Source organism: Oncorhynchus gorbuscha, linkage group LG01, assembly GCF_021184085.1.
Source record: "Oncorhynchus gorbuscha isolate QuinsamMale2020 ecotype Even-year linkage group LG01, OgorEven_v1.0, whole genome shotgun sequence".
Taxonomy (NCBI): domain Eukaryota; kingdom Metazoa; phylum Chordata; class Actinopteri; order Salmoniformes; family Salmonidae; genus Oncorhynchus; species Oncorhynchus gorbuscha.
Window position 1 is genome coordinate 51493274 of NC_060173.1, and position 20588 is coordinate 51513861.

Here is a 20588-nt window from a genome sequence, read left to right on the forward strand (position 1 = left end):
GTGTGTGTGTGTGTGTGTGTGTGTGTGTGTGTGTGTGTGTGTGTGTGTGTGTGTGTGTGTGTGTGTGATAATCAAGGCTATAAAACACTAAAACATATTGTCACCTCTGTAAGTCAGCTTTCATACAATGCACAGCCTCACAGCCACCCCTATAAGCATGTATAGAATGGACTAGATGGACTAGAACCTATAACCACACTAAAGCACCTTTTTGATTTATCCATCAACATTCTGTGGGTCTCAATTCGTAGACCCTGTGCCTCACCAACTAAAGGACGATGATGCATTTTCTCTCTCTGTGCGTGTGCCTGTGTTTGTCGGGGTCAATATATCTGTGTTGTATTTGAGGGTGTGTTTGTGAGAAAGAGAGAGAGAAAAAAGCATAATTGATATGGTACTCAAGTTTGCAACCCCTAAAGTAGATCCCCATCCGCTTAAATGGGCCTGTGTGCAATTCTACGTATCACTCCTCCACCTGTGTATATTCACAAGCTAGTGCTTCATGATCTGTATCTTCACAATGAACGTGAGTTTGAATTGAACACGACACACTAAAATCGTTTAGCTTTCCTAGCCCCGTGCTCAGATTCGCTTTCTTTGCATATCAGACCAAGTGAGAAGCTTCACATCACACACAAACCATCACATACACCAACTGACACGCACGAGTTCTTGGTTAATATTATCCGAACAACATTCTTTTCATTCTTTGTTTGTTAGTTTTGTTTCCCTCCATATTATGTCTATATCTGATAAGCTACCCAGGAATGGGACAAAAATAACCCATTAATATACTGTATGTAGATTTAGAAAAAAGGTTCATTAAATAACTTGCTAACATCAGATAACGTTCATATATTGGCCATCTCTGAGACTCACTTAGATCATTAATTTGATGATAAAGCAGTAGCAATAGAAGGATATAACATCTACAGAAGAGACAGGAATGCCTATGGGGGAGGTGTTGCTGTATATATTCAGAGCCATATTCCTGTAAAGCTTAGAGAGAATCTCATGTATAAAGCTGTTGAAATGTTGGGTTTGCAGGTTCACCTGCTTCATCTACAAATCAGAAGGGCTAGACAATCTGGACCCTCTCTTTCTAAAATTATCAGCCCAAAATTGTTGCATCCCCTATTACTTGCCTGTTCAACCTCTCTTTCGTATTGTCTGAGATCCCCAGAGATTGGAAAGCTGCCCCGGTCATCCCCCTCTTCAAAGGGGGAGACACTCTAGACCTAAACTGCCTTTCTAAGGTCTTCGAAAGCCAAGTTAACAAACAGATCACCGACCATTTAGAATCCCACTGTACCTTCTCCGCTATGCAATCTGGTTTCCGAGCTGGTCATGGGTGCACCTCAGCCACACTCAAGGTCCTAAACGATATCATAACCACCATCGATAAAAGACAATACTGTGCAGCTGTATTCATCAACCTGGCCAAGGCTTTCGACTCTGTCAATCACCACATTCTTATCGACAGACTCATCAGCCTTGGCTTCTCAAATGCCTCGCCTGGTTTACCAATTACTTCTCAGACAGAGTTCAGTGTGTCAAATCGGAGAACATGTTGTCAAGGACCTCTGGCAGTATCTATAGGGGTGCCACAAGGTTCAATTCTCAGGCCAACTCTTTTCTCTGTATACATCAATGATGTCGCTCTTGCTGGTGATTCTCTGATCCACCTCTACGCAGACGACACCATTCTGTATACTTCTGGCCCTTCTTTGGACACTGTGTTAACTAACCTCCAGATGAGCTTCAATGCCATACAACTCTCATTCAGTGGCCTCCAACTGCTCTTAAATGCAAGTAAATCTAAATGCATGCTACTCAACCAATCGCTGCCCGCACATGCCCGCCTGTCCAACATCACTACTCTGGATGGTTCTGACTTAGAATATGTGGACAACTATAAATACCTAGGTGTCTGGTTAGACTCTAAACTCTCCTTCCAGACTCACATTAAGCATATCCAATCCAAAATGAAATCTAGAATCGGCTTCCTATTTCGCAACAAAGCATCCTTCACTCATGCTACCAAACATACCCTCGTTAAACTGACTATCCTGCTGATCCTTGACTTCGGCGATGTCATTTACAAAATAACCACCAACACTCTAGTCAGCAGATTGGATGCAGTCTATCACAGTGCTGTCCGTTTTGCCACCAAAGCCCCATATACTACCCACCTCTGTGACCTGTGTGCTCTCGTTGGCTGGCACTCGCTTCATATTCGACGCCAAACCCACTGGCTCCAGGTCATCTATAAGTCTTTGCTAGGTAAAGCCCCGCCTTATCTCAGCTCACTGGTCACCATAGCAACACCCACCCGCAGCACGTGCTCCAGCAGGTATATTTCACTGGTCACCCCGAAAGCCAATTCCTTCTTTGGCTGCCTTTCCTTCCAGTTCTCTGCAGGCCAATGACTGGAACGAATTGCAAAAATCACTGAAGCTGGAGACCCATATCTCCCTCACTAACTTTAAGCACCAGCTGTCAGAGCAGCTCACAGACCACTGCACCTGTGCATAGTCCATCTGTAAATAGCCCATCCAACTAGCTCATCCCCATACTGTTACTTATTATTTTGCTCCTTTGCACCCCAGTATCTCTACTTGCACATTCATCTTCTGCACATCTATCACTCCAGTGTTTAATTGCTAAATTGTAATTATTTCACCACTATGGCCTATTTATTGCATTACCTCCCTTATCTTAACTCATTTGCACACACTGTATATAGACATTTTTCTCTATTTTGTTATTGACTGTATTTTTGTTTATTCCATGTGTAACTCTGTGTTGTTGTTTGTGTCGACACTGCTTTGCTTTATCTTGGCCAGGTCGCAGTTGTAAATGAGAACTTGTTCTCAACTAGCCTACCTGGTTGTATAAAGGTGAAATAAATCAAAACTAATAATAAAAACATCTAAAGCCTCAACTATTGGAGTGCTGCTATAGGCCACCAAGTGCTAACATTCCTTAACTGGATAACATGTGCAATGCTTGATAATGTGTGTGATGTTAACAGAGCGATCTATTTTCTGGGTGACCTGAATATAGACTGCCTTTCATCAAGCTGTCCGCTCAAGGGAAAGCTGTAACCTGTAACCAGTGCCTGCAATCTGGTTCAGATCATTAATCAACCTACCAGGGTGATTACAAACAGTACAGGAACTATACTTTCACTTCATCATCCACGTGTATTGATCACATTTTTACCAATGCTGCAGAACCCTGCTCCAAAGCTGTACATACAGATACTGTATATACAAATACAGTGGCCATATCTAAAAAAAGACAAAGTTACAAAGGCTCGGCCTACAATAAGAGATCATGCAAAATGTTTTGCACTGATTCCTATGTTGAAAATGTAAAGAAAGAAAATGTTGGTCTGATGTGTGTAATGAAGGGCATCCAGACGCTGCACTTAGTGCCTTTATGAAATGGTTTCTTCCTGTTATTAATAAGCATGCACCTATTAAGAAACTGACTGCTAGAACTGTAAAGGCCCCGTGGATTGATGAAGAATTGAAAAGTTGTATGGTTGAGAGGGACGAGGCAAAAGGAGTAGTGAAAAAGTCTGGCTGCACATCCGATTGGCAAACTTACTGTAAATTGAGAAACGATGTGACAAAAAAATGTTTTTAAATGAATAAAAAATGATATTATGAAACCAAGATACATTTTATAAAGTATGATGGAAAAAATCTTTGGAATAGTTTAAATGGAATTATGGACAGAAAGACTAAATCAACTCCATCTTTCATTGAATCAGCTCATTTATCACATAAAACTTTTGTTGACCATTACTTTAATTACTATTTCATTGGCAAAGTAGGCACATTTAGGAAAGAAATGCCAACAATAAACTGTGAGTCATCATATTCATGCATAAAATACCTAATAATTAATAGTGTAATTTAAGTGTCGGTGAGGTATTGACAATTTATATAGCAAGCTACTGAGGATGGTAGCAGACTATATTGCCACTGCTATTTTTCATATCTTTAATCAATCAGGTAAAAAATTAGATTTATTTTTAATCCTCAGACCTGGAGGGAAGCCAAAGTCATTCCAATACCCGAAAATGGTAAAGCATCCTTTGATTCTAACAGCCGACCAATCAGCTTACTGCCGACTCTTAGCAAACTTTACATTTTTATTTGTTTGACCAGATACAATGCTATTTCTCTTTCAGCATGCTTATAGAGAAGGGATCATATGTACTTCACTGACACAAATTACTGATGATTGGTTGAAAGAAATGGGTAATAAGAAGATTGTGGGAGCTGTAATGCAACCTTTGAAATGATTGACCATAACCTGCTATTGAAAAAATGTATGTGTTATGGCTTTTCAACCTCTGCCATATTGTGGATTTACACCTGTCTATCTAAGAGAACACAGAAGATTTTTTATTTAATGGAAGCTTCTCTAATGTTAAACATGTAGAGTGCTGTACCGCAGGGGCGCTCTCTTGGCCCTCTACTCTTTTCTATTTTAGCCAATGACCAACCACTAGCATTAAAACAAAGCGTGTGCATGTTGATGATTCAACACTATACATTTCAGCAACCACAGTTAGTGAAATCTCTGCAACCCTAAACAAAGAGTTGGAGTTAGTTTTAGAATGGGTGGTCAGTAATAAACTAATCCTGAACATCTCTAAAACCATTTTATTTGCTACAAATCGTTTCCTAAATTCTAGACCTCAGATTAATCTGATCATGCATAATGTGGCTGCTGAGCAGGTTGAGAAGCCTACATAACTTTGGATTGTAAACTGTCATGGTCAAAACATATTGATTCAATGACTGTAAAGATGGGGAGAGGTCTGCCCGTCATAAAGAGATGCTCTGCTTATTTGACCCCACACCACCATGTGTCCCAAACCATTACAGGCAAAGTAATTAAATGGTATGGGCGTTTTAATGTTAGTGGTAAACTGTTCAGCTAAAACTGTGTAGAAATATTTCATCAATGACAATATGATTACTTTTGGCATGATCACTTCGTACTGATTTTCAATATCACCCCACCAGGGATTAGATTTCACAACCTCTGGATTTGGGGGTATATTGATCTTTCTGCTGCGCCACCAACGCTGTAGAATTTCATAAGTCCCCTACACATTCATGACCTATAATGCATCTCTGCACACAGCAAAAGAGTGCCAACTGCACTGCTATTTTAGTAATCATTTACCTGACTATTCTCTAATCTGACCAATTTCAGAAATGTTAAATTAGGGTTTTCATGTTAGTTGTCTAATATTGGTGGGGCATATTATTCTGTTTTAATGTTATTCCCAAGTCACTGTGATAAACATCATAGTTTTTCTTCAGTGTATTTTTTAACAGAGCTGAGAACGCACTTTGAACTGCAAAGTGTAGGAATAGGCCTGCAGCTGAAATCATTAATTGACATGGTGGCGTAGCAGGAAAATCGCAACACTGTGAAGCAAGAGGTTGTGTGTTTGAATCCCATGTGAGTACATGTTAAATAATAATTACTGTATGAATAAACATACACAATGTAATCATGGGTCAAATATGTATGTTAAAAGCACTGTGGGTGTCCCAAGCATTGCCAAGATACAAAGAGCTGTGACTGCATCTGTGTTTCACCAATCAATGCTTTGATGGGCTTGGCAACAAGTAACAAAGGGTGATAGGTAAAATATTTAAAAAATTGGGCGGGATTATGTTTCTTTGCAACCATCAGGTGACGTCCCCGGGACAAAGCGGGAAGTCGAAAAAAAACTTCCAGGGGACCATGACACAACATGCTGACGACTTTAGTTGACCATTTCATAACGACTCATTATTATCTCACAGCTTTAGAGAACGTTCCCATCTATCTAATTAGGTCAAGAACTAACCTTTTCATAGGAATGTTCCTGTGTGTTTTCAATATATCAAATATAACTTACCCAGAACGTGGTTACAATGTTATCAGGACATAACATATTAATGTTCTATACACGTTAAATGAGAACGTTGCTCTTCACAGATGAATCCCAGTTTCAACTGTACCGGGCAGATGGAATCATGAGGCCGAGCGGTTTGCTGATGTAAATGTTGTGATCAGAGTGCCCCATGGTGACAGTCAAGTTATGGTATGGACAGGCATAAGCTACGGACAATGAACCCAATTGCATTTTATCGATGGCATTTGAATGCACAGAGATCCTGAGGCCCATTGTCGCGCCATTCATCCACCACCATCACCTCATGTTTCAGCAAGATAATGCACGGCCCCATTTATGTCTCAAGGATCTGTACACAATTCCTGGAAGCTGAAGATGTCCCAGTTCTTCCATGGCCTGCATACTCACCAGACATGTCACCCATTGAGCATGTTTGGGGTGCTCTGGATCAACGTGTAAGACAGCGTGTTCCAGTTCCCGCCAATATCCAGCAACTTCGCAGGACAACATACCACAGGCCACAATCAACAGCCTGATCAACTCAATGCAAAGGAGATGTGTCGTACTGCATGATCACACCAGATAACGACTGGTTTTCTGATCCACGACCCTATCTACTTTTTTAAAGGTATCCGTGACCAACAGATGCATATCTGTATTCCCAGTCATGATAAATCCATAGATTAGGGCCTAGTACATTTTTTTCAATTGACCGATTTCCTGATATGAACTGAAACTCAGTAAAATCAGAGAAACTGTTGCATGTTGCATCTCTATTTTTGTTCAGTGTAAATCTGAATGTAGGTATACATTTAAGATATACAACATATCACACCATCACCCACGTGTCCACACCTCCACCATCCACTGCTTTTAGAATTGTCGGAAGTAGTGAACGAGTGCACATTTCAGGAGAAAGGAGGTGTTATTGGGACGCAGCCTGTGAATAACAGCCGTCTCACCTTTGACCTCTCCTAGGACCTCGCTGGCATTCAGTCTGTCCCTCCTGTCTTGCCAGTCCCTGGACAGAAGTGTCTCCGCACAGGTAGACTCTACGGAAGGAGAGAGGAACACGCAAGTCAGTAACTTGGTTCTTTCAAACAAGGCACGTGTTATACCCTAAGCAGAATGTAATGGGAACTAATGCACCACTCTGAATCTTTCAATTGGACTTTTTTGCTTCTCTGAGGCAAGACAAGAATATTGTGATTAGCCTTCATCTCTATGCATCCAGTTTTAAACTTTTCACCCGACATAACCCCTAAGAGGCTTGTGTGTGTGTGTGTGTGTGTGTCTTGTGTGTTCGTGGATACATGCTGTTGTGTACCTGTGTGCATGAGTCTATCTTCCAGAGAATCCTATCACAGTCGTAAACCCCATGAGGACAGTTTCATTCCTCAGTGAGATCGGAGACGTCCAGCAGTCAGGATGGCATTTTTCGCTTCCAGTATTTTTTTTAAAGACAAAAGGCTTTCTAGATGAAAAATGGTTAAGTGGACAATGGCTCATTTGTGAGAATGTATCCTAACAAAAGGACCAGCATTCATAAGCATATGAGCATTGTGAATGGCTCAATGTTTGGTTTGAGAGGTTTGTGCGTGTAGGCTATTGTGGTCATGAGGCCCTTGCCGGGGGAACACAACTTACTTAGCATGTGTCTCAAATGGCACCCTATTCCCTATGCGGTTCACCACTTTTGACTGGAGCCCTATGGGCCTTGGAAAACAAAATAAAGAATTGCACTATATAGGGAATAGGGTACCATTTGAGCCATACCGTTATTCAGTCCCATTAAAGCCTAGTTTACACTGGATTATGATTATTGTAAATAAGTTCATGGATCACATGGGATCAACACGAGCAATGGTCAACATAGGGAGGCAAAGAGTGTGTCCCAAATGGTGCCCTATCCCCTACATAGTTCACTCCTTTTGACCAGGGAGTTAGGGTGCAATTTGCAGCCCATAACAAACATTGACGGAACGTAAATGCTTACAAAAGAGGTTTTCAAAATGGAATTCCAAAAGCCTTTCCCAACCCTGTATACTCAAAACAGAGAATTTCCAAGACTGATCCCTAATAACAAGATAGGTGATACAATTTTGCTGTCAAAATCCTGCGTAATTTGTGGATGGTTTGTCATCTAACCACTAGGCAGATAGCAAGGTAAAAATCTATCGTTCTGTACTCTGAACAAGGCAGTTAACCCACTGTTTCCCGGTAGGCCATCATTTGCAAATAAGAATTTGTTCTTAACTGACTTGCCTAGTTAAATAACATTTTTAATTTAAAAAATCTCAAACTGAAAGTATGCCTAGCTTGATATATACTGTTTATATTTGGCAGTCATTTTAACTTTTTACAACCAAGGGAAGAGAATGTCTTTCCCTCACTATGAGAGTTAAACACACACAGTCTGCTAGGCTTTGCATAAAGTAGAATTAGAGGGAGGATTTATTGACTCACTTAGGGAATAACATGCAATCTAATAATTCTACTATGCATCCGTGCTTCGACGCTGTACGAGGGAAACATGCGTGTTTGTGTGTGGATACCTGCACTGTAAGACTGTTCTGTAATCTCAACAGTAAAACACTGTAAAATGCACAGTAAAATGCTGTACATGTTGTTTTACAGCATTAATGCTGTAGATAGCACTGTATTATGGGAACAATGCTGGAAAATACTGTTATTAACTAAGAATCCTGTAAAAATTACTCTAACACATAATTTGTTACAGTAACAGCTTATGCCTACTGTAGATTCAAATGATCAGTTTCAGGCGCCAACCTCATGCTGTTAGGTGACACATGAAGCTCAGACTATTTTTGTAAATATCTTCTTGAAACGGCTGTGAAGTGGAAGCATATTTTCAGCAGCTGGCGGTTCGGAACCTTGACTTGTTTTATAAGTCTCTTTATTGCTAGCCAACGTTGAATTACTGCATGTTTTCTTAGCTAACCTAGCTAGATGGCTAACGTTTGAGATAGCTAGCGCAAGTCGACACAAGCCATTTCAGTCGGCTCTAAATTGCTCGTAAACATCTCGCTGTGAGACCTCGAAAAAAAAGAAGACGATGATAATCGTTGTGATGACAAGCTTTTAGATACACCTCTTAGTGCCACAGATAATTAATTGAGCGCAGATTCGTGACCGTTATGTTTTTACCATTACTACAGAGAAAATGGCTTGTTTCTAGCAGTTCAAAAGATATTACCCATATTAAAACTGCTGCAACTGTTTTTTTTTCCTTCAGATTGACTGGACGCATTCTACACATGAACCAAGCCATGGGCCGTTAAACTACGCGCAAGCCGCTAAAGTCCATACTAATGACCAGTGCACCAGTGTCGTATTGAGGTACCTGCCGACCTAAGGTGCTTGCCACACTGGGCAGCTGTAACACAGTGTCGCTGGCAGTAGCTAGTAAAATGGCCAATTGTTTATATTATATCTCAAGTAGGAAAACAGCCTACATAATAAATAACTCATGTTGGTAGCCACCTAGATGTCACCATGATACGGTCTACCGAATGGGGAGAGCGTGAACGGCAACAACACCGGGACACAGTGTCCTCCTGTGATTTGGATCACTCTGCTCTCAGCTGTGCCGACATACGTCATAGTTTTACAGGCCAGGAGTGTCCGTATGGCCTCTCCTGTTTAATTTAAACAGCACTGTTTCATAATGTGACAGTATTAGCTAAACCTGTTCACTTTACTAATAGAAAGCAAACGCTTGGTGGCACGGGAAGAAAATAAAATGCTGTGAGTCTGGTATAATAAGCTGGGATATTGTGAAGGCTATTGCAATGTTTTATTTAGTTAGCTAGGATTCGAAGTAGGTCTGTATAGCGGTCTTACTTGCATTTGTTCAACGACTCAATTGATGTCGTATGGCTGTACAGGTTCCTAGTTCTCAAATCATCCCAAGAAGATGAACCCTGAAGATGGGACAAAGTGCTTGGCAAGGTGGCCCAGAGGAAGTCAGCTGTTCTCAACCGCTGCCTTGCCCCATTCTACCAAGAGCTCGCAGAGTTTGAATGAATGAAGACCTCTGGTGAGGTAAGCACACACACACACACACACACACACACACACACACACACACACACACACACACACACACACACACACACACACACACACACACACACACACACACACACACACACACACACACACACACACACACACACACACACACACACACACACACACACACACACACGACACCAGCTTGATATGTCCCCTGTCTTTTTACCCACAGGGTAACAGCCCAGGTGTGCTCGGTCTCTGATTCTATTATGAATTTCTTTATGCTTGTCCTAGGGGTGAGACATAGCTGAGAAAATCCGAACTGAGGAGGATTGTTATGGAGACCCATGAGGAGCAGCTGATGCCATGCTGACTTCTCTCTCTCTCCTGGATGCTCTGCTCCTCAAATGGAGTTGCCCCTGATCATAGATCTAGGATTGTACCCAATTGTACCCGATCTAGGATTGTACCCAATCCTAATTTCAACTCCCTCCCGCTTTATCTCTCTCTCTCTCTCCACCCACACCCCCACACAATATATTTTTTAGATTGCAATGATGCTCTCATTTGTGTTAACCATTTATACTTCTATTGTCAAGTCGGTTGTTTACATTTATGTACAAATGTATTGTTTTCTTACATTTTACGACTTCAGTAGTGCTGAGCGATTAGTACCATTTACAGTCGGTTTGGTTTCGGTTCTATTATTAAAACATCATCCCTGATTTCGGTTTTGATTATTTGGGTTGAATTCTGTAACACACACAAAAAAAGTCCCATGACGGTAGTGACTGCCCATTACTCACTTATTAACCATCATTTATTCACATTACTTTAATAAAATATTTCAGTTGTGTACATAAGTTGTTTTATTTGATTACTTTATAATTGAATTCCAAGAAATCACATCTCTGTATTTTGTAGTTCTTCAAAGTAAATAGGGGACACTTTTATGACTGCTGAATACCAACTATCAATCACTTAGATCATGTATTTTCAGGTAGAGATACCCCTCGGATCTACAGCTGCTCTCTATATCCCCTCACGATTGTGCAATCTTCTGTCTCCTCCATATCAGGCGTAAAAAAAAACACAGACCAGACAAGTATATGTGCAAAGGATTATGGTCATTGTAGTTAATTACCACATTTGATGCACTAAACTATGTAGAATATTGGCCTGCTGAAAACTACAACTCCCTACTACATCGCCCAATTCAGTCTGGATCTGATTTATCTTTAGAGAAACTGTGAAATTTGCGCATTGAGCTCACAAGAAGAAAAAAACAACTAAATGGAATTAAAATAATTTAACCGACCAATCAGGCCAATCAGTTGTTTAAAAAACGAAATTGTGGTTAATCGCTTAGCACTAGGGAGAATGTCACTGTACGTGTCACGCCCTGGTCGAAGTATATTGTGTTTGTCTTTATTTATTTGGTCAGGCCGGGGTGTGACATGGGTTTATTGTGGTGTGTTTTGTCTTGGGGTTTTGTTAGGTATTGGGCGTGTGGCTTAGTGGGGGTATCTAGCAAGAGTCTATGGCTGTCTGGAGTGGTTCTCAATCAGAGGCAGGTGTTTATCGTTGTCTCTGATTGGGAACCATATTTAGGCAGCCATATTCTTTGAGTGTTTTGTGGGTGATTGTTCCTGTCTTTGTGTTTGCACCAGATAGGGCTGTTTCGGTTTTCACATTTCATTATTTTGTAGTTTCTTCATGTATAGTTTTTTCCTTCATTAAAATATCATGAATCATCATCACGCTGCATTTTGGTCCGGTCCTTGTTCCACCTCTTCATCAGAGGAGGAGATAGAAGAGAACTGTTACAGTATGTTTACAGCATTACAGAATTGAGCTGGCAACTCTGGTGCCAGTATAATGCTGTACAAGTTTTACAGTGTGTACATTACGTGCACGTGCATGTGATGGTTATCCACGATTTATAACCCTCAAACTGATAAACACATTTGAAAAGAGAAGGAGGAAGGAAGAGCAAGAGGCAGAGGAATGGAGAGGAGAAGAGAGGAGGAAATGGTGTGTTTAACCCTGGATGTGTCTCTATCTCTCCCTCCTTTCTTAACCCTACAGAATGGGGATCAAGTGCTGTTTAGATTGGGGACTGGATAGAAATTCCACACTCACTCTCCTTCCCCTAATAGAGGGGATATTCAAATGATGAACGACTTATGAACAAGGTCCAGAGAAGTGAGGGAGAAGGGGAAGGATGGAGAAGAGGAAAAAGGAGAGAGTGGGGCGAGAAGAGGTAGGAGAAGAGGAGAAAGAGGAGGAGAAGAAAGAGGAGAATAAGGTGGGAGGAAAGCCCCACGGTGCTTCTATTGGTTGCTAAACCACACACACAGACAAAGCTGTCATTGTAAATCTGTGGAGCCCAGCCAGCCAGCCAAGTATCAGAGATTGTGTTTGGTGTAAACAGACTTTTTATCACCTGGCTGTCTCAGCGTTGTGCCAAAAGCAAGTGTTTATGGTGTTTAACAGAAACCCCAGGCGTGTAATGGTGTGCGGCAGGCAAGCGTCAACAGTCGTGGAGGGAGGACACTGCCAGGAGTTTAGGAGCCGAGCCTTTACTGTCTACAGTAGCCTAGCATGAGGTCACCACTTGGAAAGAAAATAATGATATCTCTCCTCTCTCTCTCTTTTTCCCTTGCTTTCTCTCAAGCACGCACGCGCGCACTCACGCACGCATGCACACACACACATACACTAGCAGTTGTCCTAAACGCTAATTTAAGGTTCTTTTTTTTTACCCTCCCAACAGTTAATGCATGATACCTACAGCACTGAAGCTTAAATAAGAGAACCATTGAGATCCCCCACCCAAGTCTAAATCAATCAATATACACGAATGAGCAATATCAACTCTTCTTCCAACCCACAGCAAATTGAGTGGGTAGAGCAACGAATTAACAACGTTTGCTCAGCTACCATCTACTGTTAGTCCACTTCTTATTTAAGAGGGAGAATCAGACACATGCACTATACCTAGTTCAGAAGGGGGGGGGGGTCAGTACTCAATGTTGCACTGCAGTTGGAGAGAAGGAGAGAAAGACAGAGAGCAAGAGGACAGAGAGTGAAGTGAGAGGCAGAGGGACAGAGAGGCAGAGAGAGAGAGAGAGAGAGAGAGAGAGAGAGAGAGAGAGAGAGAGAGAGAGAGAGGAGAGAGAGAGAGAGAGAGAGAGAGAGGCAGAGACAGAGAGACAGAGAGAGAGAGAGAGAGAGAGAGAGAGAGAGAGAGAGAGAGAGAGAGAGAGAGAGAGAGAGAGAGAGAGAGAGAGAGAGAGAGAGAGAGAGAGCAGCTGGGCTGAACAGCTGGCCAGGAGGATTTATGTCGGAGTGAAATAAAACTCAACATATGTCCAAACACAAGAGAGGCCAGAGAGCAAAGGAGAGATCCTCTCTTTAGCACATACAGCACAGCCACTAACATACTGTACACGCACACAAACACACACACAAGTGCCCCCCTAGATACAACCAAACTCCACACACGGTTCTGTTCCGTCTCACACAAGTAGCCTAAGGATTCAAGCAAATGTGTGTACTGAAGCCATCTAGCCACTACAAGAGCTAAGTGCTGTAAAACCATTAGAGTCTGAGTCAGATGTGTGTTGTGCGTGTTAGCGCCGTGTCCATTACAGAGACACTATTTTCATCTGTCAGATGACACCTGCTCTGCCTCTCTCTCTCTCTTGTTCGAGCTGCCAGCCACGGGCTCCAGGGTGAAGTTTCTCCTAGGTACAGCTCTAGGGTCAGCTAGGCCTCCCCAATCCTAACCTTAACCATTAGTGGGGAAAAAAATACAAAACTGACTCAAGATCAGCATCTTGGGTGAACTTCACCCTGGTCTAAACGTTGGGCCATGGTTGGTGAATGCCTGCAAGCTGCTCCTTTAGAGAGGGTGGATGGGGGCTGGATGACAGAGGGTAGCAGCATACTAGCCTCCCTGTATGACCTCATCAACTGACCAGCATCTGACCCACAAGCTTCCACCCTATAGCCATTCTCCACTTCCACTTTCTTCATGTTCCAATTCCTTCCCCCGATGTACGCACTTGAATCCCGTTGGATTAGGTATATGAAGGGAAGTGAAAAAGTGCCCAGAAACGTAGGGAATTGGGACGCACACACAGTTTTCTGGTATAAAACGGCTGCTGTGCTTCATCCCGTTGGGTGCGGCTACATTGGCAGTTGCAGATAGAAATGCTTCGTATGGAGCTGACATGAGTCCATAGTCTACACGACCGAGGCAAATCTGTTCTAATACCGTACAGTTTCTCGCTGAACCTTCTGTAAAGTTGAACCCCAGTGAACGAATGTCATCCTGCTCTGGTTAGACCTCGGGTTATTTGTGTGACAGTCGCGGCGGTCAGTCGTACAGTAGCACAATTATAGTACGAAGGAACGTAATACTAAGCTTTTAACCCTCAACTTATAACCCAGCCTCGACTTATAACAGTGGGGTCCAAAATGATTGACGACCTTGATAAAAATGGGTGTCAAGGGTGTCAATCATTTCGGACCCGACTGTATACAAGCAGACCGCTTGTAACCTAAGCGACTTACATTCATGCGTGCGTACATTGTACGGACGGGTATTCCTGGGAACGGCTCATAATAATGGCCGGAACGGAGCAAAACCTCCAATGTAGCTGATACCGTTCCACTCGATCCGCACAAGTCAAAGAGCCCGTCCTCCCCAATTAAGGTGCCACCAACCTCCTGTACTACCAACTGAGCTACAGAGGACCAAAGTACTTGCTTATCACACCTGAAGTCTCTCAGTGCAAATACAATTCAGAGGAAAGAGAACGTCTCACCCCTGTCATGTTTCAGAATACCTCACCCCTCCGCACTCATCCAAAAAGTCCATTGGATTTGGTTTGCACTTTACTCGTGATTTGAGGAAACCCTATCCCCAACACCATGTGAGGCGGAGACACAATAGAAGTGTTGTTGTGGGGGGGGGGGGGCATAGGGTAACAGGAGGTTGGGGTGTGAGTGGTTGTATTCACAGGGGGTAGAAGAAGTGTTGGGAGGGGGGGGGGTTCTTGCTGGAGTCGACAGCTGAGTGCTTTAGAAAGTGAGAGGCCGACCTAGTATGTCTACCCACGGGCCCCCACCACTGTCGACACATCCGAACAGGGAGAATCCGAGGGGTTTGGAAAGACATCCGGACGCACAGAGAGAGAATAGCACACAAGTACGTCACACAAGCAGCTGGTTCATTATATATCATCTGTAATGGGGGGTGATTATGAAACCCTCTCACAGACACTGTTACAGCCTCCCGCTCTTTAAAACAAACTCTGAACCACTATATGTTGTGTATTTTATGCCACATGCTTAATTGGAGGCCTGCTACTCTTTGAAAATTGGGGGATACAAAATTTCATTGGGTAAAAAAAAACATTTGTTTCATAAACTCCAGGGAGGTGTGTGCAGGACTGGATGAGGTCTATCAAAGAGGACTATATGATCATTTGGCCAACTGCCAAGCCGTGGAAAAGGCTACTGGGCATCCCGTGGCTTGATGTAGTTAAGGCACTCTGCCACAGATCATTACAGCAGAGATCCCTCTTCATTATGGGGAAAGCAGGGAAACAGACGACGATATAGAGGAGGATGGGAAGAGGTACAATCACACAAACTTGGAAAATCACACACTCAAATGTACGTATGTGCGCACACACACACGCACACGCACACACACACACACGCACGCACACACACACACGCAAGCTGCCAATCCTATAGAGAAGGGCAAACGCAGTGGCAATGCTAAGCCTCGAGTCAAATACCTTGTATAATTAGCCTACAGGCTTAACCCTTAGCCTGACCTTATTCTCTCTACACCACCTCTACCTACCACTGTACCACCACTACTACCACCTGCCTGCACCCACACAAGCACCAACATGCATACACACACAAACACACACTTCACATATTAGAATGTGGGTTCCACAAAGGATCACTGTTCATTCAGACGACACTTACTCTCTGCATTACCCGCCCCCTTACGATGAGGTTATGTCGCAAATGGCACCCTATTCCTTATATTGTCCACTACTTTTAAAACAGAGCCCTGTGGACTCTGGACAAAAGTAGTGTACCACATAGGGAATAGGGTGCCCTTTGCGACTCGGCCTTAGCGTGTAACCGACAATAGCTACCATGGCCATCGGGTAACACCTAAATGGGGATTTGCTTAATGAGAAAAGAGGATTATGATATGAGAAAAGATGATTGGTCTATGAAACATAATGAATCCTAAGTGAGGAAAAGTAACTGCTAGTGGCATGACTGGTCCAGTTGTAAAGAAATTGAAAGGTACGAGCAAGGCTGACTGAATAGGAGCGCTTAATTATACAGATTGTCAGGCAGGCTAGACGGAATAGTTGCACGCCTCTTTTTAGAGAGGTATTTCCGGATACACTGAAAGACACACACACACACACACGTGTACACAGACTAAGGCTGTCCCCGGTTAAAGAAAATCTTTGTAGACCAAAATTCGTCTGTTCTTTAGATCAATCATTTGGTCGGCATCTTGAAACGTGTATTTTTTTTCCATATATAGACATATCGATGCATTTTAATAAAATCACCTATATGCATTGAGCTTGTCTGATGCTTTAAGCTTACAAATAAAATAAAACAAATGTCTCAAGAGATCTTAACCTGACCCAACTATTCTCCTCCCGCTCCTGCTAGCTTTCACAGATTCTGCCATTACTCTCCTGAAGTTGCCGGTAAAAGGCTACACGAGGAGTTGGCAACCTTTCTCATGTTGAATGCCAATTTATCTTACCATTTCTACCGATCTGCGTGCCAGTTAAGGGTTTCATATGCACATTTTCGTAAAACAGTTTCATTGAATTTATAATAACATCTTCATATCTCAAAATCCTTGTCATGTGGTTAATCAAAATTCTATCCAAATCTAAATGAAAATGGTACAAATGAACTTATATTGCTATTGTCGACTATGTAAAAATAGCCTACATAAAGCAAACAAATAAAAACGTTGCAGCCTGCAGGTAGAAAATATCCTGATAAAAATAAATATACTATGGCTACACATGGCCTGTCTGCAATGAACTTAAGTTGGGTCCAGCCCTGAAACTTGCGCTAGCGATCTTGCAACATTGTATAAAATAATCGGGGCCCTCTAGCACCACTATTCTCTGGACAGACACCTGTACACTATTTGCGCAAGGGATAAGCAGCAGAGCTTGACTTGGGCAGGACCTCACCGGAGCTGAGTACCGGCACCTCACATTTTTCTACTGCTTGAGCTCCAGTTTCTCTTATAGAATATTCACTCAAAAGTATTGTGAAGCTCCTGCACCTAAATATAAACAGTACCAGCACTCAAAATAAATGAGTACAGGAACCTACTCCAGTCCAAGTCAGCACTGATAAGAGGCCTATTTTATTACGTTTCCACTGGATCAGACCATGACATTTTTCCGGGAGAGAGCTGGAAATATTTTCCAAACACATTGAGGAACTATTGTAACTCTCAATGGATGAAAAAAACATACTTAGTTCCCTTACTGTTTGAGGTGAAGAAAACATGACTTTGAGACGCTCCACAGGTCATTAGTGGTGGTGTGTTAAGCCAATCAGAAATACTATCAGATCCCCAAATGGGCAAATTCATACGCCTACATTTGCGCACAGACAAGGTAGCCTATAGGTCTACTTATATGCGTGCGCATCCTTACTCAACATTGGCAGGAGCGCTCCAAACAAAAGACAATGACAAATTGACAAAACCAAATAAACCAAAACTTGTTTCTCACAAGTGAAGCATAGGTTGTGCACTCTGCAAAAAAATGTGTCCACTCAGACAATGAGAACTGGAAGACTTAAATAATAATACTGAATGCATTCAAATAAATGACCGTAACCAAAGTAACAAACACTGTAGATTAGAAATTATAGGAATTAACGGTAAATCTACCACTGGTGATATATGATTGACAAGATGGCGCTGATAGAGATGGCAGCTTCGCTTCAAGTCCTTAGGAAACTGTACAGTATTTAGTTTTTTATTGATTATTTCTTACATTGTTAGCCCAGAAAACCTTGAGTGTTATTACATTCAGCCAGGAAGAACTATTGGATATCAGAGAGACGTCAATTTACCAGCACAACCAGCATTACAACCAGGAATACGACTTTCCCAAAGCGGATCCTTTGTCTGCAACTCCCAGGGCATTTTAAATGATTCCAGAGGCCGATCCAAACCAAAGCCGCCGAGAGGAGAGGGTGCCGGAGCAGTCTTCTAGTGAGGCTTCGGATGCGCACACACCACCCACCGCTTCCGAGTATATTACTCGCTAATGTCCCGTCCCTAGTTAAAAAAGCAGCCGAAATTAGGGCAAGAGTTGCTTTCCAAAGAGATATCCGGGATTGTAACATACTCTGTTTCATGGAGACATGGCTAGCTGGGGAGATGCTGTTGGAGTCCGTACAGCCAACGGGATTTTCAGTGCATCCCGCCAACAGGAACAAACATCCCTCTGGTAAGAAGAAGGGCGGGGGTGTATGTTTCATAATTAAAAACTCATGGTGTAATTGTAACAACAACTCAAGTAATTTTGTTCACCTGACATAGAATTCCTCACAATCAAACGCCGACCATATTATCTCCCAAGAGAACTCTCCTTGGTTATCGTCACAGCAGTGTATATCCCCCCGCAAGCACATACCAAGACAGCCATCAAGGAACTTCACTGGACTTTATGCAAATGTAAAATATATATCCTGAGGCTGCATTTATGGGGATTTTAACAAAGCTAATCTGAGAACAAGGCTACATAAATTCTATCAGCATATTGATTGCAGTACACGAGCGAGTAACACACTTGACCACTGCTACTCTAACTTCCGTAGTGCATGCAAGGCCCTCCCCCCACCCTCCTTTTGGCAAATTTGACCATGACTCCATCTTGTTGCTCCCCTCCTATAGGCAGAAACTAAAACAGTAATCACCAGTGCTTAGGTCTATCCAATGCCGGTCAGACCAATCGGATTCCACGCTTCAAGATTGCTTCGATCAAGTGGACTGGGATATGTTCCGGGTTTCCTCAGACAATAGCATTGACGTATACACTGACTCGGTGAGCGAGTTTATAAGGAAGTGTATAGGAGATGTTGTACCCACTGTGACTATTAAAACCTTCTCTAACCAGAAACCATGGATTGATGGCAGCATTCGCGCAAAACTGAAAGCACGTACCACTGCATTTAACCATGGCAAGGTGACTGGAACCATGACCAATTACAAACATTGTAGTTATTCCCTCCGTAAGGCAATCAAACAAGCAAAGCATCAGTAAAGAGACAAAGTGGAGTCACAATTCAACGGCTCAAACACGAGACATATGTGACATGGTCTACAAACAATCACAGATTACAAAAAGAAAACTAGCCCCGTCAAGGACATCGACGTCTTGTTTTAAAAAAAAAGAAATGCTGTGGGCTCTCTTCTCTGTGGCTGCCGTGAGTAAAACATTTAAATGTGTTAACCCTCGCAAGGCTGCCGGTCCAGACATCCCTAGCCGTGTCCTCAGAGCATGTGTAGACCAGCTGGCTGGTGTGTTTACGGACATATTCAATCAGTCCCTATGCCAGTCTGCTGTCCCCACATGATGGCCACCATTGTTGCTGTTACCAAGAAAGCAAAGGTTACTGAACTAAATGACTATCGCCCCATAGCTCTCACTTCGGTCATCATGAAGTGCTTTGAGAGACTAGTCAAGGATCATATCACCTCCACCCTACCTGTTACCCTAAATCCACTCCAATTTGTTTACCACACCAATAGGTCCACTGATGATGCAATCGCCATCACACTGCACACTGCCCTATCCCATATGGACAAGAGGAATACCTATGTAAGAATGCTGTTCATTGACTACAGCTCAGCATTCAACACCATAGTAACCTACAGACTCATCATTAAGCTTGAGACCCTAGGTCTCGTTCCCGCCCTGTGCAACTGGGTCCTGGACTTCCTGACGGGCCGACCCCAGATGGTGAAGGTAAGAAACAACATCTCCATGCCGCTGATCCTCAACACTGGGGCCCCACAAGGGTGCGTTCTCAGCACTCTCCTGTACTCCCTATTCACCCACGACTGCGTGGCAATGCACGCCTCCAACTCAATCATCAAGTTTGCAGACGACACTACAGTGGTAGGCTTGATTACCAACAACGACGAGACAGCCTGCAGGGAGGAGGTGAGGGCCCTAGGAGTGTGGTCTCAGGAAAATAACCTCTCACTCAATGTCAGCAAAACAAAAGAGATGATCGTGGACAGCAAAGGGTGTACCCCCCTATCCACATCGACGGGACAACAGTGGAGAAGGTGGAAAGTTTTAAGTTCCTCTGTGTACATATCACCGACAAACTGAAATGGTCCACGCACACAGACAGTGTAGTGAAAAAGGCCCAACAGCACCTCTTCAACCTCAGGAATCTGAAAAAATGTGGCTTTTATAGGTGCATAATTGAGAGCATCCTGTCTGGCTGTATCACTGCCTAGTACGGTCACTATCTATTCTTTACTATCTATTGCATCTTA

General features: G+C 42.8%; 1 protein-coding gene across 7 annotated transcripts in view; it reads right to left on the minus strand.

Moving 5' to 3' along the window:
- The window catches only part of LOC124039505 (transcription factor SOX-6-like), a 171881-nt gene that overhangs the window by 58108 nt on the left and 93185 nt on the right, over window positions 1-20588 (minus strand). For 6 of the 7 annotated variants that reach the window (XM_046355550.1, XM_046355581.1, XM_046355570.1 and 3 more), the window contains one exon: window positions 6898-6987. In XM_046355550.1, coding sequence (XP_046211506.1) covers window positions 6898-6987 — 90 coding nt within the window. Of the gene's footprint in view, window positions 1-6897; window positions 6988-7262; window positions 9319-20588 lie in introns of those variants that run through there. The other variant, XM_046355576.1, reaches the window with a different exon arrangement.